General features: G+C 43.4%; 1 protein-coding gene across 1 annotated transcript in view; it reads left to right on the forward strand.

The window, feature by feature from the left end:
* Positions 1 to 24,373, forward strand: part of LOC308273603 (phosphatase and actin regulator 1-like) — a gene marked incomplete at both ends in the record, with an annotated part of 491,535 nt that overhangs the window by 458,972 nt on the left and 8,190 nt on the right. The window contains one exon of the mRNA XM_080710811.1: positions 3,072 to 3,393. Within this exon, the coding sequence (XP_080566937.1) occupies positions 3,072 to 3,393 (322 nt within the window). The remainder of the gene's footprint in view (positions 1 to 3,071; positions 3,394 to 24,373) is intronic.

Genomic DNA, 24,373 nt, shown 5'->3' on the forward strand with positions numbered 1-24,373 from the left:
TAGGAGGTAGAATGCCCCTGGGTTCCATCCCCAGTACCATAAGAAAAAAAAAAGGAAGGTTTACTTAGCAAGAAGGTCAGAACCCAATGTTATCACTGCTCCTTTCTAGGTTGCAGAGTCCACTCTGCCCTCCTGGCTCTACTTTCTCCTGCCCAAGGATACATGTACTAACCTGTTGTAGACAGAACCAGAACCTGCAAAAGGTCATGGGCCAACAGTCCCTGTAGGAAAACCCTTACCACTCCCAGACCTGCTGCATTTGCTACGTTTGTACTACAGCTTCCAAGAGCCACAGGAGAGAAGCTTTCAGTAACAGAAACTGACAAAGTTGTGGCATTCAGGCCTCTCACTCAGGACCTTGAAATTATCTAGCACACCAGTATGCTCCTGCCTACGTGGCCTTGTGTAATGTCCATGGGGGATCACAATGAACAGGATGGGCCCTGGGGAATGAGCAGGCAGGAGGCTGGTTTGCATTTGGGTACTAAAGGAACAAGATTACTAGGCCCCCGAATTACTAGCTTTTCCTGTATACTGGTCATAGGATCAGCGTTTTAGCATCCATCCACCCAGAGCTGCCTGATCCTAAGATTGTAATCTACTTTACACTCACATCTCCCTCCTGGAGTACCTATTTCTAGGAAAGGCATGAATCCATCCAGCAGCAGCTCATCATAGTTTTGGCTCCATCTATAGACATGGCTCATGCCATTTGACACATGAGCTGTGCCTTAACAAGATGGTCAGGGGACCGTGACAAGTTACACCGTCACTGTGCTCCAGAATACAGCTATATAAACAGGAAGAATGCAATATAATGTCCTCAGAGTCAGTTTCACCATCTTCAAATGTGGGATAATAATGGCACCTACCTTACAGGCTTGTGGTGCAGGTTAAATTAGTATATGAAAAGCACACAGAACAGTATCTGGCACCTAGAGATACAAGTTGAACATCCCTAATCTGAAAAGCCAAAATCCAGGTGCTCCAAAATCCCAACCCTTCTTGAGTTCCAACATGATACAACAAGGGACATAAAACTTGGTTTCATGTACAAAATTATTACTAGGAATGTTATATAAAATTACCTTCAAGCTATGCAAATAGGTGAAACATTTATGAAACATAAATGGGTTTCAAATTTAGACATGGGTCTTGTCTCCAAGTTATCTCATTGTGATAGGCAAATATCTCAAAATATGGAAAGATCTGAAATCTGAGGCACTTCTGGACTCAAGCAGTTTAGATAAGGGATGCTCGATCTGTCTCAGCTACAATGATGACTGTCCTCATCACTACTGCCATCAGTGTCAGTACTGACCCGACACATACCCTCGGTACAGAGTGGAAAGATACAATGATGGAGAAAGGTTTTCCAGGGAGCTTCTTTGTGTGCCGGATCTAGAAGAAGGAGTAGGAATTATCCAACAAGACAAATCAAAGAAAGGTATTCCAAACACGGGGAAAGTCACATATGAAGGCCTGGGAGTGTGGAAACATCCAATATCTTGGGGAACTCGAAAGTCAGGAGTGAGGGTACATGCTTGTGGGTTATAGTGGTGAGAATCAACACTGGATCTAGAGGAGGATGGGGATCTCTGAACACTTACCTGCTGTTTCTCAGTGGACAGGAGAGGTAAGCTGAGGCACAGGATCTTGGAGCAGGCCAGGGAAGTCTGCAACAGCAACTGTCATGAAGTGAGAGCAAAGGCTACCTGCCTTCTTAGCTAACGGTGGAGATTGCCTGAGTTTGTGGAATGCCAAATCCCTAAAATCCACAGGAGAAAGAAACATGCTATGTGTCATGGGAGAAACTCTGCTCAGGGGCTTTCCAGGTACCGCAGGGAGGGTTATTTGGGGGAACCCAGAGCAGACTTCATAAAGTATAGGCTTAAAGACATGCCCCAAACCACAGACTTCCCATAAAGGTCCTTGATGGCTGCAGCAGAAGCTTTAGTCCACAGGTTTCTGAGAGATAACATGATCAGATTTGTACTCTAGGGATGTGTCATTTGGCAGTAATGTGGAGTTAGACAGGAGGAAGATCACACATACGGCAGACAGACAGGCGCAAAAAAGTCAGATCTCAGAGATCAAGAGCCAGAACCATGTAGTGCTCCCCAAAATGGAGGCCAAGGTGTGATGTTGAGGCACCCTGCTCCTCCCCTGAAGTACCCTCCAGGCCAAGCCTCTTCTAGATGAATCAACTACAACCCTCTACAGGGCTGGGTGATTTCCAGAAGTGTGGGGCACAAAGTACTATAAGAGCTCCCAGTATTCCCTGGGGCTGGTCTGACCCTGATCCTCTCAAGTGTAGACCTTCTCTGGAAGCTTCAGTGGCACTGTCATGGTAAAAAGGGGTTGGCTCTGCTCCAAAATCCAAATTTGTTGAGTGCTAACACGGTGGTACAGGTGATGCTTTGTAATGGCTCAGTGTGCACAGGCTTCATTTCATGTACAAAATTTTCTAAAATAGTGAATAAACTATCTTCAGTTCATGCATATAATATATGAACTATATAGCCCAGAATGCCCTGAAGGGGCCTCTGATCGTTTGAACAATCCACCATGGGTGGCAACAGCTCTTCGTTGCCAAATGACCTCTCAAGGCCAGATGATCATCTGCAGGTGACCCATGGGGAATTAAAGCTGGCAGCCATAAAGTCACTTGCACAGGAACACACGGTTAGTGGACTTGACCCCAATGCTGGTTGTGTCTTTTGCCTGTTGGCAAGGGTTAGCCCCGAGGCTACATTACTTTAACAATAACAAATCTGTAGACATGGCGGCAGATCCTAGAGAAGGTTTCTTGATATCTGAGGCTGCTCATGGGCTCAGTGTGATGTGCCCTGAGACAGACACTGCTAGCATTTGGTTCCCACAGCCCTTTGGGGCCAGCGCACTTTGAGCAGGAAGCAGGTTGGTGGGTGCTGGCTGAGTGGCTTTAGTTGGTGTGTCTTATCCAGAGGGCCCACCTCAGTGGCCCCAGTCCTAAGGCAGCACAAACGGCATTCCAGGTTTCTTCTGATGACCTCAGCTCACGTCTGCCTCTCGCCCTCCTTCTGCCACAGATCCTGGCGCCCCTGTGAAATTGCCTTGTCTGCCAGTGAAACTGTCGCCTCCGCTACCTCCAAAGAAAGTCATGATCTGTATGCCCGTGGGGGGGCCAGAGCTCTCCTTGGCATCCTACGCAGCCCAGAAGAGCAGCCAGCAGGGCATGGCCCAGCACCACCACACCGTCCTGCCCTCCCAGATCCAGCACCAGCTGCAGTATGGTGGCCACGGCCAGCACCTCCCCTCCTCCACCGGCACCCTCCCCATGCACCCCTCGGGCTGCAGGATGATAGAAGAGCTGAACAAGACGCTGGCCATGACCATGCAGAGGCTGGAAAGGTAAGGGGGCCGAGGAGGGGGAGGGACCAGCTGGGGACAGAGTAGGAAATTAGATCCTGATGGAAAACTGTGAACAAGGACTTGTCCCCCCAGAAACAAAGAAAAGAATACCAAGGAGAATATGGGAGAAAATTAGGTTGCCAATTTTTAAAGTCTAATCATAGTTATTGAAAAAACTGCAACATCCAAATACACACACATAAATATTGTTTCTCAAAACATTAACACTTTTGAAAGGCTATGCACACGATTATTTTTAATCTTTTATTGGTGTGTTATAATTATATATAATATAAACATACATAATTCATTGTGACATTTCATACCTGAACATAATACATTGGGTTGGTTTTATTCTCTCCCCTTTCCCTCTTCTTGAATCCCTCTCCTTACTCTCTCTTCAATTTTCACTGAGATCCCTCTTGTGCTCCTTTTCTCTCTCTGGCTTCCACATAGGAGAGGAATGTACAACCTTCGACTTTTCTGAATCTAGCTTATTTCACAAGTGCATGTGATTATCAATGGAGGTGAGGTTATCCCTGGGACAGAGAAATGAAGTGAAAAATACTTTATTATTTCATATCTTTATCTACTGCTTACTTTCCAATTTTGTTTATATTACCTTTATGATATTTTTTTTGAGGTACCAGGAATTGAACCCGGGGGCATTCCACTTCTGAGCCACACCCCACCCCTATTTTTTATTCTTTCATTTTTTATGATATTCAAAAGACAGTTTATGCATAAGACAGGAAAAGATGAGGGGCAGATGGTGGTGGGACGCGCTGGGGGCTGGGGAGGTGGAGAGGTTCTCCCTGTTCTTGCTGCTGGAAGACAGTTACTGGGGTCGGATTATATGCACTTGAGCCTCAAGTATTTGGCAACCATTGGTGCAGCCATCTATCACCAGAATCTGCCTCGAAAAGCATAACTAGGAGACCTGCACCAAGAGCTCCCACGCACAGGCCTGCAGCAGAGACCCCGTCTCTCAGGGAGATCTCTCATCTCTCTCATTGGTTCTGAATCACTCTTGTGTGTGTACACACCTGGGTGTGCATATGTACATGTATGAATCCACATCCCACTACCACCCTGCCTTATGCCCCAGAAATGCCTAAGGCTTCTCAGAATGGCTCCAGGCATGGTGTTTGACTGAGTTACCTGGTAAAAAAGGAGAACGTGTTTCCATGTGATGTGAGGTACGTATCTTAACTGGGACCCTGAAATGCATGTCCCAGGGAGGGGACTGCTGTGCAGTGGGTTCTATAGATGGGAAAACTGAAAGGCCCATCCTGTCAATTGCCAAGGCAGAGAGCCAAAGGCAAGAGGGGCCCCGGGGGGAGCTCAAGCTGTGGTTTCCTGCCTCCCAGCCAAGAATTGTTTATTGGGGAAATGCCTGACTCAAAGGGAAATTGTTGTCTCTATGAATTCTGACTTGATTACTTTGTGCTAATCGGGAGCCTCCCTGCCAAAGGAAAAGCCAAATTTAATTTGGCCTCTTGACACTTGTGTCACCATATTGGTTGCATATCGATACTGTTTTTAACTGTTTTTATTATTAATGAGAACAATAATAACTTAAAATCTGGGTGATACCTTTTAATCAAATACACATAATGCACCGTCATCATCATCTTACTTAATCTTATACCACCCAGGAAGACTGAGAAAATGGAGGAGCTAAGGATGGTCAAGCAAGTTCCTCTATGCTGTTGACTCAAAGGATGGCCCACAAACTGCTCGGTACATATCTACCACCACAAAAGCATAGAAATCAAGAACACACCTTCAGATGTTTTTATGGCAATTGGACAGAATAATTTTATGTCTGATGCATCTCATGATTTAAAAAGGTTTTCAAGCCAGGTGTGGTGGCACATGCTAGTAATCCCAGCATTTGGGAGGCTGAGACCCGGAGGATCATTGTTCACAGACAGCCTCAGCTACTTAGTGAGGCCCTCTGCAACTCAGTGAGAACAAGTTTCAAAATAAAGAATAAAAAATAGGGCAGGGGGTGTAGCTCGGGGGTTGAATGCCCCTAGATTCCATCCCCAGACTTTCAAGGAAAAAAAAAGGTTTTCACTTGTGGACACTTTTTATTATATCTTATAAAGGTATCCATTTGTGATGAATTGAAAATTAAAAGAAATCCACCATAAAAATTGCTACTTCCTCGTAAACATTTGCAAAGTGCTGCCCTAGGCAGTAAACTGGGGGGCCAACCCTGCAAGCCTGTGTCTTTCTGCCCCAAATCCATCCCTTTTTCTCTTAGAGCACATCTGCTTCCTAGAGACAACTCTCAACCAATGGAATTTCATCTGCTCATGTTTACTCTACACCCAGAAAGTGTTCCTGTCTCTCAAGAGCTGCACTCTTCTGAAAAAGATACTCATGACAGCACATTAGTAGGATATTGCTAAATATATTTCCACTTAACACATGCAATTTTTTAATATCTGTGGATACTTATGGAATATTCAGTTGAGTTTAGACCAGTGAGTGGATCTATTAAACCTATACCAAGTAGGGCTCTTTTTCTAAACAAAAACAAAGAGAACAAACTGAAAAGGGTGGTGGGGCTTGGGAGGGAGGTTGCAGCGTGACCTTGGCATCTGATCCAAAGCTGTGCCCACGCCTTGTGCCACCCCCTGGACTCTTGTTACTTCCTCTTTCCTGCTCCACTCCCAGCCCAGGTCAAGGCTTAGGGTTCTCCTCCTAGGCCAGGCAGAACAGAGAGAGTCCAACATGCATCGCTTTGAGAAGATTGCTCACTCTGAGAAAACAAAGCCTCCTTCCCAAAAATAATGATTGGAGAAACATCTCTCAGTACCCGCATCTTGGAGGATCTGAGAGAGGAGAAGTCGCAGGCTGCTTCCCATGTGGCACTGTCTGGGGTGATGTTGCCTTTCTTTTCACTACCCTAGGACATTCTGTCTCCTGTCAACATGATTTCATTCTTGATCGAACCACATTTTATTTAGAAAGTATTATTTCTCTATCTCCCTGGCTATTTCCAGTGACCTCCAAAAAACCACTGCAAGAAGGAAGAAACATGGCTGGCTGCTGAGGCAGAGCTCTATGGGCCTTCCTTTCTACATTTGTGTTGTCACTGCCCCTTGACACGTCATAGGACATCACCTACAGTCCAGACCTGCAGTCTGATAAAACATCATAGATAACTTGAAAATCGAATGATGAATTACACAGTAGCCACACCAGGCTGTGGGCCATACCTTTGCATAAACTGTCACCATCTCATTTAAAAGATCCTTGGAGACCATCTAGACAACCAACACCTGCCCATAGCAGCATTTCTGATCATTTATTCTCTAGTCGCCCCTTGAATGGGACCCTCAGTCTATCCCAGGAGTCTTCCATGGGCAAGGTCTGATTCTTAGAGTTCTCTCCTAGATTAAATTAAGAGCTTTACCTACTATAACTTATACTTCCTCAATCTTATTTCCATCTTTCTCCCGTAAAGGGCTTTCAAATCTTTGAAGATAGTTATAAACTTCCATGACTGGTATACAACATTAACCTGACTCTTAATTTATCTAAAGGCTTCTCTAGACATTTTACCATCTTGTACATGTGCCCCAGAGATTATGCTAAATCTCTTCTGGTTCATATAAAGAAATTTTTAATCTCTACCCCAACTAATAAGCCTGCTTGATGGCCCTAAAATAATCCCATGTAGTTATTGACTTCTTTGTCTCACCTGATTTGCAGGGAAGGGTATAGAATGAGCAAACTAGAGACTAGCTGAAGCAAACTTAAAGGGTTTGTGTTTACCCAAAGTCCCAGGGCTGCCTTAGCTGGAGAGGCTGAACTGGAAGCAGCCCTTCCCTCATGACCCAGAATGTGTGTTCTAAACTCTAACACCAGGATTTAGATTCCAGACTCTCCTTATTAACTGGGTGACCCAAAGCATGCTGCTTAACCTCTTCTAGCTTTTCATTCCTCATCTGTAATAAAGGGATAATAACCATCCTGCCAGCCTCGTTGGGGTTATTTGTGAGGATCAAATGATTTAATCAATCCAAATCAGTCGGTCATTGCATGGCATGTCATAAATGCCCAATAAATGGCAGCAAGCATTAAGCAAAATTATATAGCACATAAAATTTGCCCTTGGTGCCCTTAAAAGGCACATTGCAAATGGGTTTGATCCAATCTTGTTGGAGACTATCTTTGTGCCAGTTTCCTCAAAGTAGATTGCCTCCATTTCTCTCCAGTGGTGATACGTGTCTTTTTGGAAGGTGAAGTTTTATTTCGAATGCTATGCAAATTTTTTTGTTCTTAATATCTGCAGCAAGCACCATGATTTAGTTAGCGTTCATCCTGGAACTCAGGCTTTAAGTTCTAAACAGCCACTAATTTCCTTTCTGATGTTCACTCATTTGTTCTATATTCCTATTATGGACCCCTGTGGGCCCTGGAGGACTTTTAGGAAGATGGGCAAGGGCCTGCATTTTAAAGAAGTCTTTTTTTTTTCACAATAAAAGATGGCCTCAGGCTTCCAGTTGCTCATACCATAAGCCTGGGGTCACCCTAGATGCCTTTCTTTTTTTGTACCCCATGTCTGATGATCAACAATTCCTATTTGACCTCAAAGGGGAGGTGTCTGGAGAGATCACTTTCCCCTCACTGGTTGTCCCTGGCCTAAGCCAGTGTCTTTACCTGGTTTGCTGTGCATCTTCTGCACCTTAGCACAGTAGCCAAAGACTTTTTAAAAAAATTGGGTCATGTCTTCGTTTTCCTTCCTGGCTGTCATAACAAAGTACCATAAACTTAAACAACAGAATTATATTCTCTTGCAGTTCTGGAGGCTGAAAGTTCACAATCAAGATGTCACAGGGATTTTTCCTGAGACCTCTCTCCTTGGCTTGTAGCTGGTCATCTTCCCTGCATCCTCACATGACCTTCCCTTGGTGCATGTTTTTGGTCCCATCTCCTCTTTTTATAAAGACACCAGCTAGATTGGGTTAGGGACCACCCAACAGTCTCATTTTAGCTTACTGCTTTAAAGATCCTGTCTCCAAATAGAGTTGCATTCTGAGGTACTGGGGGTGAGGACTTCAACATATGAGTTTTCTGGGAGGGACACAGTTCAGTTCTTAGTAATGGGATGTGCCCAGAATGCTCCCCTGGCTGTCCATCCCACTCACTAAGAGTAAAAAGCCCACTGTGGCCGGACCCATGTTGTCTCCCTCACTTTACCCTTTATCCTCTTCTGTTCACTCCTCTGCCACCACCACGCCCTCTTCACCATTCTCACACCCTGGACCTGCTGGACATCTCCAGACAGAGGGCCTGTGTATGGGCTGTTCCTGCTCCCTGGACCACTCATCCCTCAAGATCCTCGAGGCTACTTCCCTCCCCTCCCCAGCTTTCTACTTGAATGTCACCCATCAGCAAGGCTCCCCTGACCTCTCTGTGTAGAAGAGCAGCCATCTTCCCAATAGCCTATTCTCTGGCCTATCTTTATTATTTAAGTAGGATTTTTCACAATCAAATCTGACAGCATTTGCCTTTTATTTGACTCATTTCTTTTCTCACCTAATAAAACATATAGTCTACAAAAGCAAGATTTTGTTCTTGGTTATATTCCAAGTACTTAGAACAGGGCCTAGCTTGTAGGATTGAGTAAATGGATGGATGAATGGATGTACAGATGGATGGATGGATGGATGGATGGATGGATGGATGGATGGATGGATGGATCCTAGTAACTGCTAGGTATTTTTTTATTATGAATTCATTTCCTATTGGTGTATCTAGCATTACTTTTTACTCTTGAGCTTTGAGTTCGCATAAGATGTATGCTATATAAATATTAAATGGCACTGGTGGTCTTTAACCTTTTAGATTTGTGTCTTTAACCTATAATATTTTTCTTATTCTAAAAGTATGAACTCTCCCTTCTTCTAGCAATGCCACCCTCCCATTCTCTTTCAGTTTCTTTTGCAAATAAAAATTCTACTCGTTCTTTAAGGCTTTATTAAAATGCCATGTCCTTTGTGGCCCCTCTTTGGATTTCCATACAAAACTGCCATGTGAGGGCATAGAATTCTTCTCTTCTGCATAGGATGCAGCTCTCACCAGGCAATTGAATCTGCTGGTGCCTTGATCTTGGACTTTTAAGATTCCAGTGTGGTGAAAAATCCATTTCTATTTCTTATAAATTCCCCAGTCTCGGGTATTTTGTTATAGCAACACAAACTAAGACATCACTCTCCCCTCATTCCACCATAGCACTTATTATGTAGGCAGTATTCTGAAAACATTTATTGAGTGGGTTTCATAAAAAGTTACTCTGATCTTCAAGTTAGAAGATGCTCTTTTTTTTTTACTATTACAATGAACATTTTGTCATAAACTCCAGTAGTTACAGAAATAAGCTCTAGCTATGAGTGCACTACTGCTTCTCTTGTTGAACAGTTCCTATTCTGTCTTGTTTTGGCCAATATTAGAAGCAAGGTAAAAGTTCCTCCTTTAGAATTAAACCTATGTCTTACACGTCATGTCTAATATTATCAAGCTAGAACATCAAGATAGCATAGTTATAAATGATAGTCATCAAAGTATCTCATTTTTCTTTTTTTTTAATAATTTATTTTTTAAATTGGTGCATTGTAGTCATATATCAATCACATTGGAGTACAAGACTTGAGAGGATATACAAGCACACATCATCCAATTAGCCCTCCTCCAGCCCCCATCCCATTCCCTCCCCCTCCCTCCATCGCACGCTTCTTTGGTGATTTACTTTGATACATTTGTTTATGTACCTCCTGCGTTTTAAAGAGGCTCCGTCCTCCAGTATTACATACCCTCTGATTGGTCACATTAGTTGCTTCACTATAGGGCCCTTTCTATAGCTCAACCTCTTCCTGTTGCCCTTTTCCTCCTAGTTATTGCTGATTAAGAGAAGCGTCTGATTTATATTTTCTGCGATATTTCTCTGTGCATGCTGCGTTGCAAGTACCGATCCCACTCTTGATGGTCCCAGTAGTGGTCTGGCTACTCAGTGGACTGATCCAGACCTCGCTGGCTCAAGCAGCGGCCTTGCCTCATGGGAGGCCCCAGTTCTGGTCTCGCTGGCCCTTGCACCGGTCTAACCCCTAAGCTGGCTTTGGTCCCGGCCTTGAGGGCGCAGGAGTAAACTTGCCTCATGCCAGGCTCCGATGCTGGCCATTGGCCCCTGCACCGGTCTAACCCCTTGGCAGGATTCCAATCCCGGCCTCGGAGGCCCCAGCACCGGCCTAGCCTCACGGCATGCTCCAATGCCGGCCTCGTTGGTCCCAGCACCGGCCTAACCCCTCGGCAGGTTCCGTTCCCGGGTTAGGAGGCCCCAGCACTGGCCATGTCTCACGGCAGGCTCCGATGCTGGCCTCGCCTCACGGCAGGCTCCGATGCCGGCCTTGCTGGCCCCAGCACCGGTCTAGCCCTTTGGCAGGTTGTTATCCTGGCCTCGGAGGCCCCAGTACCGGCCTTGCCTCATGGCAGGCTCCAATGCCGGCCTCCCTGACCCCAGCACCGGCCTAACCCCTCGGCAGGCTCTTATCCTGGCCTCGGAAGCCCCAGTACCGGCCTTGCCTCATGGCAGGCTCCAATGCAGGCCTCGCTGAACCCAGCACCGGCCTAACCCCTCGGCAGGCTCTTTTCCTGGCCTCGGAGGCCCCAGTACCGGCCTTGCCTCACGGCAGGCTCCAATGACGGCCTCGCTGACCCCAGCACCAGCCTAACCCCTCGGCAGGCTCTTATCCTGGCCTTGGAGGCCCCAGTACCAGCCTTGCTTCACGGCAGGCTCCGATGCCGTCCTCACTGGCCCCAGCACCGTCCTAACTCCTCGGCAGGTTCCGATCCCAGCCTTGGAGGCCCCAGCACTGGTCATGCCTCAAGGCAGGCTCCGATGCCGGCCTCGCTGGCCCCAGCACTGGCCTAACCCCTCGGCAGGCTCTTATCCTGGCCTCGGAGGCCCCAGTACCGGCCTTTCCTCACGGCAGGCTCCAATGCCGGCCTCGCTGAACCCAGCACCGGCCTAACCCCTCGGCAGGCTCTTATCCTGGCCTTGGAGGCCCCTGTACCGGCCTTGCCTCAAGGCAGGCTCCGATGCCGGCCTCGCTGGCCCCAGCACCGGCCTAACCCCTCAGCAGGCTCCGATCCCGGCCTTGGAGGCCCCAGCACTGGTCATGCCTCAAGGCGGGCTCCGATGCCAGCCTCGCTGGCCCCAGCACCGGCCTAACCCCTCAGCAGGCTCTTATCCTGGCCTCAGAGGCCCCAGTACCATCCTTGACTTACAGCAGGCTCCGATGCCGGCCTCGCTGGCCCCAGCACCGGCCTAATCCCTCAGCAGGCTCTTATCCTGGACTCGGAGGCCCTAGCACAAGCCTTGCCTCACGGCAGGCTCCGATGCCGGCCTCGCTGGCCCCAGCATCGGTCTAACCCCTCTGCAGGTTCCAATCCCGGCCACGGAGGCCTCAGTAGTGGCCTTGCCTCACAGCAAGCTCCAATGTCGGCCACTGGCTCCAGCGCCTGCCTAACCCCTCAGCAGGTTCCGATCACTGTCTCTGTGGTTATTATTTCAAAGGTTCCAGGTGTAATGTATCAGATCTCTGCTTCCCCTGAGTATTGGCCACTGGCACTGCCACTGCCTCCACCGTTTCAAATCCTTCCCAGGCTCTTTTTCCACTCTGAATGTTGTCCAGTGTTCCTAAGCATGCGTGATGGTAGCATTCGACATTTGGTGTAATTTCTCCAAAAAAATAAAGTTGGTAAGATCTGGTTTCTGCTTCTCCTGAATACAAGTCTCCACCACCATCGCGGAGAACTCTTTCAACACTGCATTTCTCCTTGGTCTCCACTAAACTCTCTCCTTATATGTGATGTCTGAGATTCTTAACAATATAGAGAAATAGCAGTCCTCTTTCACGGCGAATTTTTCCATAAGTTCCAGTGCATTTAGATAAGTTTTGTCTGCATCTCCAGTGTCCTGGCATCCATAACGGCTTTCTTACCTCCTCTCCGATATTTTTCTTTATCTTTTTCTGTTCTGGGCCCAGTTTCTCCAGGGGTCTGGCGTGCTACTCACAGTTCGGCCCGGGGCCCAGAGTCCCGAAACCCGGGCCCCAGCTGGTGTGCCCCGCGCACGACCCCCGCCCAGAACCCAGCATCTTACTGGGCCTGGTTTTTCCAGGGGTCTGGCGTGCTACGCGCAGTTCAGCTGGGGCCCAGAGTCCCGCGACCTGGGCCCCATCTGGCGTGCCCTGCGCACGACCCCTGCCCAGAACCCAGCTTCTTACTGGGCCCGGTTTCTCCAGGGGTCTGGCGTGCTACTCACAGTTCGACATGGGGCCCAGAGTCCCGCGACCTGGGCCCCAGCTGGCGTGCCCCGCGCGCGACCCCTGCCCAGAACCCAGCATCTTACTGGGCCCGGTTTCTCCAGGGGTCTGGCGTGCTACGCGCAGTTCGGCCCGGGGCCCAGGGTCCCGCGACCCGGGGCCCAGGGTCCTCATTTTTCAATTTAATTCTCAAAGCAAACCCAGCATAATTGATAAATAGGAAGAAAATGGTCATCTTCTCAGCTCCTCTGTCAAATGAGATTCATATCTGATGGTCCAGCTGTATGCAGTATCCTTGGACTTAAAGATGAAAGTTAAACTTCAGAATTGTACACTGACACTGGAAAGATAGGAAAAAAACAGCTAAAGGGGGAGAAGATGAGTGAGGGTACATCCTAGACAGATTATAGGAAATAGAATATTAGTGTGCCAGGTAAATTCTCATGGAAATAGTTGAAATCTCTGAGTTTGAATTAAAAGGCAAAATATTAACGAAGTTGAAACACAATTATCATTCATATATATCAATACTCAATTGCTGTCTTTAACAATGTTTTATTTTCATCTAATGGACTTTGGTTTAGGAAATAAAAGTAGCACACGTTCAGTTCTGCTGGGATAAATTTTCTACCTTATGGGCCTTAGAAATGAACAAATAAATACATGTCAACGAATTCAGTCTTCATCTACCTTTTCCTATCCTAGAACCCCTCAACAGATCAGGAAAGTTCTGTCATTTGCCAGGGAAAAATTCAGGCAGTCACTAACTTGAAATCTTGGAGTAAACACGGGCTTTCCAAAGGGAAAGGAAGGAAATGGAAGAAGGGCACAAGTGTCTTGTTCATCTTGTGCTTCTATATCAGAATACAAAAAAATGGGTAATTTATTAAGAGAAATTTATGAATCATAGTTCTGGAAGTCAGAGAACAAGCAATAGTCCAACATACACACTCAAAGGAAGAAGGAGTGGGCATGCTCAAGAGTTAGATGCTCCTTATAGGTCTCAGGCTCTTCCCTTTAAAGGGAACTGTGTCAGTAGTGAGCATGGGGAGGGCATGGGAATAATGTTGCCCCCAGTCTTAGTCATGGAGGTGGGTGGGTCACAGTCTGGTGCTTTAAGGATCCCTACGTTGACCTCTGCCCGTCAACAGATAATGTTTAGATCCGTAATCATTATTTCTCTAATATTTTCCCTTGGATTTATTTAGTGTAAACAAAATTCAACTCTGTAAACTAGCAATGTATGTAGGTATTGATACTCACAACGCTCTAAAATTCAAGGGATTTTTAAGAATGTAGGCCTGTAGGAACACAGGCTTGGGGAGTAAAGGTGAGGGTATTCATGGAACTTCTTAGATTTAAAGTTACAGTTTCTTTTCCCTTTCCTATTGGTCTCTTTTCTATTTATTATTATTTATTCTAGCCTAAGAAAGAACAACCAGATGAAGAGGGAGCGAGAGCATCGTAATCAACTCAAAGGAGAGATTAAGGCTGTCACCAAATGGGCAAATGAGATTTTTAATAAGAAGAGGAAGGAAGTTGGTAGTTATTCTCCAGGTTTTTATTGTTTTTAGTTTAGTTTTTGGTTTTGGTTTTGGTTTTGGTTTTTTGGTGGCTGGGGGTGGGACCCAGAGGCTTTCTACCTCCCAGCTGTACTCTCAGACCTATTTTATATTTTATTTGGAAACAGGTTCTCACTAAGTTGCCAAGAGCCTCACTAAGGAGCTGAGGCTGGCTTCAAACCTGTGCAATCCTCCTGTCTCAGCCTTCCAAGTGCGGGGATTACAAGCGTGAGCCACCACACCCAGATGATTCTCCAGGTGTTTAGAAGACCAGTAATGGCAGAAGGCTATAATAAGACATAAGGAAGAACATCAGAACCATTGGAAAGACAACTTAGATCTCTAGGCAAGAACATATATCTATGTTAGATACATTGAAGTACGTTGTTAACTCTACCATGATTTAGAGTTAGATAATATGGTAATAATATGGTAATATTAGGCCTACATCTGTATTTGTTAACACAGACCAGAATAACATTGCTCAACCAGATCATGAAGTTTCCAGAACCTTCTAGAACTCTCAGAAACACCTCTTAGATACTACATGTCAAGCATTCTGATCAACACACAGTAAAACCCTTACAGGCTTTCCTTTAGAATAATATTAATAAATGTATATTTATAATATAGCTTATTCTTTGGTTTACAATGTCCCTTTTTATATTTATGTATTAGCTAGGGATAAAGTGATTACTTGGAAGAATATTAAAGGAGGAATCACTTATATTAGGCAGAAGAAATTGAAATTGATAGCCAAAAAAATCCCTCAGTCTCTAGAAGTCCATTATCCCATGATTATTTTAAGTCTTTCAATGTGCACAATACAATTTATAATCCTAGGATAAATCCATTTTATGGTGACAATTACTTTTCCTCATTTTGCCTTAAGGGTCACAAGAAATTCTAGAGAATAATACTTGCTTGAAAATCCCTAGAGTTTCTTTCAGTTTTAACAGTCTGACATACTTGTTGCATTGGCTTATAATGTTTCATGTGCCAAAGAGAGTATTCGATGAAAATCAACACACACAGGATGATACCCTATCTCAGATGAAACTCTGGAGTCCTAGATGTCATTTGCTTGTCAACTGGCACCTATTTCAAAATCAGTGTTGTGTTCTTTGTACAGAAAAGGGCAGACATTGCAAAGTGAAATGTGTTTCCAGGTAAAGGTTCTCTTCTTTTGTTGAGCACCATCTCTTTAGAATCTCATGCAATTCTGGTTAGACATATATCTTTACTTCTTGGAAGTCAGAGTTATCAACCACTTACTTTAGGTTACTTTCTGTAAGTGGCTGCACATCAGTATCAGTGCAAAGTAATGTTACTGTGACCAGTGTCTGTCCTCTCCTACTAGCCTGGAAAGCAATTTAGTTAGTGGAAAGTTAAAGTGAGACTATACAAACCAGAGAAAACTAAGGAGAAATGGGTAACAGGAGAAACTCTAGATGAAGAAGGAGATCCTTTAGAGGAGCAAATAAGGCAATTGAACTGAGGGGAAGGGAGGGGGAGGAGGGAAACTCTCTAAAGCACATGGTGTACTTAAATAAACATCAAAGTCAATCACTAAGCCAGGCATGGAAAGGAGGGATGGGGATGGAATGGGGTGGGGATTGGGTAAGGGCTAATTGGGTGATATGTGCATGTATGTCTACATAAGTCTTTTATCCCATTAAGATGCATGACTACAATGCACCAATAAAATAATTAAAAAATAAAAATGAATAAACATTTTTTAAAAAAAGAAAGTGTGTTTTAAAAAGTGAGAGAATCTTGAGTTCCTGTGTCTACTTCATTAAAAACCCTCTTAGTTGAGTTGTGGTGACACATGCCTATAATCCCAGTACTTGAGTCAGGCATGATGGCACACACTTATAATCCCAGTACTTGAGAGGCTCAGACAAGAGGATTTGTGGCCAGCCGCAGCTATTTAGTGAGGCCCTCCACAATCAGTGTAACCCTGTTTCAAAATAAAGAATATAAAAATAGGGCTAGAAGTGTAGTTCAGATGTAGAATGCCCCTGGAGTCAATCTCCAGTACTAAAAAATATATATATGTATATTCCCAGTACTTAGCTAAGATAGCAGGATATTAGGTTCAAGATCAGCCTCAGCAATTTAGCAAAACCCTGTTTGAAAAAAAATTTTTTTAAGTGCTTAGATTGTAACTCAGAGATAGAATACCCTTTAATTCAATCCCAGTACCAAAAATAAAGTAAGAAGAAAGAAAAAAAAAGAAACCTTGCCCTTTTTATTATTATTATTTTTATTTATTTATTTATTTATTTTGGTGGTACTGGGGTTCCTGGAAGCCCTTCTTCCTCCGGTCTACACTCCCAAACCTATTTTTATATTTTTGAAACAGAGTCTCTTACGCCAGCGCGGCTGGCTTCGAACCTGCGCGATCCTCCTGTCTCCACCTCCCAAGCGCGGGGATTACAAGCGTGCACCACCACGCCCGGCAACCTTGCCCTTTTTAATACAAAGTAATTTTACTTTGGTTTCCTTGGAAACCATTGTCCATAAAGGTTTTGCGGGTCAAAAACATAAAAATACCAAAGGCAATGCTTTAATAAATTAATGGATAGTATCTGTCATTAAGAAGTAATTAATGGATACTCATAATTAATAGCTATATTGTAATGACTAGTTTATGATGACTTAGATGTTCAAGAGCATCCCTGGTTAAAACAATAGCTACCAACACCAATGTCTACAAAGCACACTGCGCCAATATTTCCCCCTGACCTTACAGCAGCCTGTGAGGTAGGCAGGTAAGTTTCTCCATTTAACTGGGGAGAACCAAAGACTAGCAGGGACAGCTAGTAGGTGACTTGGCTGTGGCTCAACCAGAGTCCTCATTCCATATCTGACCTTTCGGGTACTACACCCACCCACCCCCAGCCAAGGATGACCTAAGACATTCACAGATGTCTAGAAACAGGTAGTTGGTTGGATTCTGTACATCTTATGATTTTATTCATCACATCCCCATCCTAGGCAATATTTAAGAAATGCAGGTCACTGTTCTTGGCAAAACAGAGAAAGGGTTGAAAATTGATTAATTTAAGCCCATTACCACTTCTGGAAAAAGAAACTCAAGATGCATCCTCTGCTCAGGAAAGTTTGGTAGTCTGGTCTATATAGAGAATGGCATAGTTTCCCGCTACTGGAGTCCAACAAGAAATCAAAAGCTCTAATGTTACATTATCTTGGAAGGCTAATCCTAGGCCATGATATACCACACAATGTGGGCCCGCTTTCTTAAAATGAAGCTGATTAACTATTTTCTTGAGCTTCAGTGGTTATTTCTGTCATTTTTCAGCCTTAGGCATTGCAGTTTGTAGCATAATTTATCACACATTTTTGGTCTCTAAGAGGAAAACGGCTTGATTGTTCTCTCTCCCCTCTGCAGACTCTCTTTAGAACTTGTACTGATGAAATTACCAAAGCTGTTCCTATTGAAGTTTAATATCATTTTCACTGTCATATTTGTAGATAATAAATTTTCTCAGTCCTTTGGGGAGATTAATACCTTTCTTTTTCTCTCTCATTTTCACAATCGATGCATTTGGAATCAGATGCCAGAAAGCAATATCCCTTTATTATACGTTCTGCTTGAGAAATGATGGTAAAATAGCTCTCAAGTATTTTCAAGGAAGATTAAGGATTTTTAAAAGACAGTGATTTTTAATTTCACTCCTTGGCCCTCATTCCCTACAAGAGTTTCAGAGATATGTGATAGCCAGCATTCCTCACCACGGATACCAGGTCAAAGTGTTTTTCTTCTCCTCAGCCTAGTACCATGTGATTGAGAGAAAGTGATGATTATCTATATCCTTTGAAAGGAGACTACCTGATGTAATGGCCCCGACTGCATGTCGGTGTCTTGGCATTCACTGCTTTATGAATTATGTAAAATAAGACCTGTGCCTTAGCCTCCCCCAGTAATGAGCATGAAAGGTCAGCCAGTCTCTTTATTTCAGAGTCTAGAGAGTCTGTATAAACACATGACCATTTAAAGGGTAGGAAAATGATCAACCAAGGCTCAGCACTGTAATCTTAATCTCTGTGTTCCCTACTTGGTTGAGCAGAGTCAAAGAAGAGAGCTGAGTTTTCTAAAAAGAAGTATTGATATGTCATTCTTGATGGTGATAGGTCCAAGGGGAGAAGATAAATCTTTTTCTTTACTACTGTCTCAGAGACATAAAGAAGAAAATTTTGTTTTGTTTCTTAGGTTTTAGTTGTTTCGTGTGTGTGTGTGTGTGTGTGTGTGTGTGTGTGTGTGCTGGGAATTGAACCTAGGAGTGTTCTACTTCTGAGCTACACCCCCAGTCCTTTCCTAAGTTGCTGAGGGCCTTGCTAAGTTGCTGATACTGGCTTCAAACCTGTGATCCTCCTATCTCAGCTTCCTAGGTACTGATATTATAGGCATGTACCAACATGCCCAGCTATAAAGAGAATTTTACTTACTACCATTTTACTCTGAAGCTTTCCAAATGCTTCTTAATTTAATGTTTCTTTTCTAAATATCATGACTTCTGTTTTAGGTAAACTTCTGTTCATTCTTCCAAGTTTATTCATTTCCATGAAGGGAGATATTCAGGCTGATCCATTCTCTAAGGAGACCACAAGGACAAAACAAAATAATCATCCTCAGGCATTACTTACATTTAAGCAAGGGAAACAGATGCTAAGACAAGAAATATGCAGTATGTAAAGCGGGGTAGAAAAATAAGGCAGGGTGGTGGGAAGAGACTGATGGTTACGGATTTCTGTCCTTAAGGACATACATCATCAAAGTGACCACAATAAGTGCCAAGCCCATTGCGAACCCCCTTTCTCTTGACAATACTTCATGATCCCAGATGGGGTCACTCAGCAGGGTGATTATTTCTTCTTCTGTCTTATAAGCTATCGTCTCTGCACACCTATGCACCTGTTGCCATGTGCTGCTAAGGTCTAGAATTCAAACCCACCTGTGTATTCCATAATTAACCTTTCATCAAGGGGCTTTTCATGGCAAAATTCACTGAAAAAGATTTATAAAGATTATTATATTTCATTTTTAAAATTAATTGTATAAACTGCATCTCACAGTTGGCATGTACATATTAGGGAAAATAGGGGGTATTGCTTCTGGGAGAAGGCTGACTGTGTAGTTAATGGAGAGAATACAGTCTCCAGAGTAAAAAGACCCAAGTTCACATCCTACTGTGGGCACAGCCAAGTGGTCACTTACATTCATAGAGACCTAATGTCCTCAACTATGAAATCAAGATAGGAAAATGTCCTTAACTCTGCAAATGGTTGCCAATTAAATGAGATTATGAATGTTTACAGTGTGTTTCCATAGAACACATAAGGGGCAAAATAACATATAAAGTTGTTTTGAAAGATACTCCTGCTCCTTTATCTTGAGTTGTGCAGCCCCTCCTCCAAGTATTTAGTAGCATGAGAATATTCTAAAGTGGAGCATCTGTCTAATGTCTTGTGGGCGTCATGGATGCTCTTCGGTTTCTGTGTGTCTGTCCCTATTACATTTGTCATAAATGTTGCATTATTTGGAGCTACAGAGATAATGGACAACAGAAGCTCTTCTTTTTCTTCCTGGATAATAAGGCCTTTGGTGTTTGCATTTGTTATAAAATGTTGGTGTAAAGAGAAAACTTAGAGATCTCTTTCAGCCCAGTGTCCTCACCATACAGAGAAACCTAATCCTAGATAGTCCTAATTGAAGTGCACTGACAGCTTGAAGTAGAAATGGAAGATGTCATAACCTTCGGCTCTCTCTTTTATATCTCCTGTGCACAGAAGATAGGCAATAGGAACTCTGCACCTGGGCTCTTTGGAATGTCTTCTTGGGAAAGAGATTGATAGATCACTATTTCTAAAACCCTTAATTCTCTTTTCACAAGGATAAAAGAATAAGGCATTTTCTAAGAGTGAGGGATAATCATTGTAGTGAATAAAGTGATGGAAACTGTGTTAGTGTTCCATTACAGCATTCCATTACTATAAAAAATACCTGAGATGAGTGACTCATAAAGAGAAAAAGGTTATTTTTGGCTCACAGTTTTAGTGGTTTCAGTCAGTGATCAGTTGACCCTGTTACTTTGGGCACCACATCATGACAGGAACATATACGATGGAGCAAAGGTAGTCCATGGTCAGGGAGCAAAAATAGGCAGTGTTGCAGAGTCTCCTTCAAAAGCACCCCCCAGTAACCTAAGGACATCTCAGAAGGCCCCACCTCCTATAAACTCCACCGTCTCCCAGTAGAACCGTCCTGTGGAGCAAGCTTTCACCACATGGACCTTTGAGGAACACAAGATCCAAAGTACAACAGGATGTAATGTGTCTACTCTGATCCCAAGACTTGACTTCAAATAGTTGATTTGTCCACCAGTTTTATAAACATGCTCAGTGATGAGGTTGTTGTATGAAGACAATGAATACTTAGCCCTGCCTTTGAAATCATTATGAGTAGGAGGGTAAATGCTTAGTCATGGGACCATAACATAATGCATCAGATGCCATGACATGGTAGGACCAGGGTCTGCGGATGCAGTGAAGGGACTTTTTTCCCCTTGGGAAAAAAAAAGTCAGAAAAAAAAGCTACTAAGAATAATGGCATCCAAGTTGTCCCTGAAGGATGGAGAGAATGCTCCAGGCCAAATTCTGAAGGGAGAATACAAAGGTAAAGTGATCAGGGAGCAGAAGAGAATAGGCAAGAACGTTCACAGTGTACTCCAGCAGTGGAGAGTGGCCTGGTTTGGCTGAAACACTGAGAATATGGTCAAGAAAAGTAATGTTATGGTTTGGGTTTGGAATGTCCCCCAAAAGCACATGTGTTGAAATTATGGTCCCTCATGCAGCAAGGTTCAGAGGTGTGGTGTGACTAGAGGAGGTGGGTCACTAGGGGCATGGCCTTGAGGACCATATATATCTGTGGCCACTTCTTGCCTCTCTTCACCTCTGGCTACCATAACTGGGAGCAGCTTTTCTCCATCACACATTGCTTCTGGCGTGTCTGCCTTACAGCCAGCCAACCACAGGCTGAACCTCTGTAACTGTGAGCCAAATAAATCTTTCCTCCTCCACATTGTGCTTGTCAGGTATTGGTCAGAGTGATGGAAACATTGATTAAAACAAGTGACAAATGAAATTGAAAGGAGTTGTGTGGATCAGTGAGTACTAAGTAATAGTTAGATGATAGCAGGTTCTGGTGTGCTCTTGAACTATTAGGTGACCATAGATAATAATGATAATGTGTTGTGTGTTTCTAAAAGCTAGAAGAAAGGACAGAAAAGACTTTGAATGTTTGTTTTGTTACCATAAAGAAATTGTTTTTGTTTTGTTTTAAGATTGTGAGGGGTGGCTGGCTAAGTTGCCCAAGCTGTTCTTGAATTTATGATCCCCCTACCTCTACCTTCCAAGAAGCTGGGATTATAGGTACAAGTCACTATAGCTAGCTTTTTATTGTATTTGCTTTACCATAAGAAAAAAAAAACAAAGGTTTGAAAAGATAGATAGGCTCACCCTAATTTAAGCATTACATAATGTATGCATGTATCGAAACATCATATGATACCCCATAAATATGTTCAATGTTGATGATTTTGTATACCTATTTAAATTTTATTTTAAAAGTCCAAATAGAGATAAAGGCAGGACAGATGGGTGAAAGGAAAAAAAGGAAAGAACTGAGGGTCCAATTGTCAGGTACCTCCTAGTTTATGCCAAAGAGGATGGAGTTTATCCAGTTTACAATGAGGACTATAATTGAGAGGATTAGATAATAGCAGTAGAAAGGGAAGACTGGGTGGTGGTGTGGGAGGAAGGAATTCTGGAGGCAAGGTGGGCATGGACAGCAATCAAGACATCAGCAAGAGATTAGGTCCTAGAGTCACCTGACTACCTGAATTTCAGTAATGTCTGCTCCTTCTAGCAGTGTGACCTCGGCTATATACTTTGAGATTTTGTCCTCTAAGATGGGACGATCACAAGAGTACCTATCTATTAAGGTTGTTATGAATTCAGAGTGTATTTTGTAAATGAGATATTTTATCATTATCTATAATCATCTAGTAAGGATTACTGGATTATTACTCTATGTAGGAGGTTAGGATGAGATGCTTTATGTTTAATTGTGGGGTTAGTAGTCAGCCAGCCAATGGGAAGAGGAACAGAGAACACAGCCCATGTGCAGTGAAGTCCATTTGTACTTGAAACAAACTAAATGTTTACTGCAGAGAGTTTTGACGCACACGGTCCAGAAAAGAGCTGAGTATGTGAGTCAGTTTCTCTGCAGGGAGTTTGGCAGGTTCTTTAGAAGATGTGGTGACTCTGTCAGGCCACTAGAGTGTTGTTGAATAAACTACTAATAAGGTAACATAATGAGAAAAGCTGCATTAATAGGGTGACTACTCAGAAACCAAAGCAGGGTGCAGATAAGTCACTGAGCGGCACCGTGGTCGTAACAAAGTGTAGATGAAGCCTGCAGAATGCCAGTCCGAGACACTGCAGTTCAGGAACCTACACTGCAGTGTGGTGATGCTTCATTATACAGTGAAGGTTGTGCATCTCATCAATACCAAGGTTGTTTTTGACGGGACTCACAAGGTATAATCCTGAGACTGCACCATGTAACAAAGCCACTGTGAATGCTCTACAGTGGCTACGCCAGTGGTTCCTAGCCCAGGGCCATTTTGCCTCCTGAAGGACAATTGGTGATGTCTGGACATATTTTTAGTTGTCAGAACTGGAGTAAATGCTACTAGCATCTAGTGGGTAGAAGTCAGGGGTGATGTTACACATTGCCCACAAAGCAAGAACTGTCTGCTCCAAAATTTAAGTCATGCTTTTGTCAAAAAAGCCTGATCTCAGTCAGCATTTAACCAAAATTTGATGTCTACATGTTGATCATTCAAAAAATGACTTTAAGGCAATCTTTTAAAAAAGGTTTAATATCTGATTAAAATGTATATATATGTATGATATAGATATTAGTATATGTGTATTATAAGTATAAAAATATATTTTGACATGTTATTCACGTAGAATTAGCATGTAAAACCTATGATAGCAAAGATTACTTGATTAAGATGAGGCTAGAATCAGTTTTTAAGTTTTTTTAAAGTATTGGTATAAGGGAAAATATGAATTGTATAGATGGACTTCAAAAGCTTTCATAAAAAAAATTAGGGAAGTATGAGTATGATCAAGGTTTAGGAAAAATTAGTTGAGTTCAGTGCTCAGGAAATTTTTTCTGTAAAGAACTGGATAGCCCAGTACAGTGGAACATACCTATAAACCCAGTTCTTGGGAGGTTGAGATAGAAGCATTACAGTTTTAAGGTCAGAGTACAGTAATTTAAGGAGACCCTGTTTCAAAATAAAAAGGGCCAGGGTGTAGCTCATTGTAGAACACCCTGGGTTCAATCAATCCTCAATATCCATCCCCCTCATATACACACACAGAAGTGGATAGTAAATACTTAAAGCTCTGTCGCATCCACTCTGCCATTCTAGTGCAAGAGTAGCCATGGCTGTAGGTAAATGATGAGTCCCTTTGCCTTCATGGCTGTTCTGAACCCATGATTCAGGTGAGTCCATTGAACCCAGTGGTCCAGCAGTGGCCAGATCATGACAGGGTAAACACTGTTATCTGCCTTGATTAGTAAGATTCAAATATTTACAAAGTAATGGTGCTCATTTTTTATACACATTGATGAAAAGGCCTGATATATCCTCCATCTCCCATGGATACAATTAGTAGGATTTGTGTTCAAAATACACAATTTCATAAGCATCACAGTTCAATTTTGGGATACAGAATATTGTAACAGAATGGGTTCACATCTTACCTCCTTCCCTTCCCATTTGCATTTGTGGGCCAACTAATTCCCCTCTCAGAGACTCAACTTCCTGCATCATAAAATGGGAATAATAGCACCTCTCTTGCAGGGTTATTATAAGGATGAAATAAAATGATGTGTGTGAAAGTTCCTAGAGTGGTGGGGACAGTCAGTAAATGTTCCTTTTTTTTTTAACTCTCTCCTTTTTTTTT

Source organism: Muscardinus avellanarius (assembly GCF_963383645.1).
Source record: "Muscardinus avellanarius genome assembly, chromosome: 14".
NCBI lineage: Eukaryota > Metazoa > Chordata > Mammalia > Rodentia > Gliridae > Muscardinus > Muscardinus avellanarius.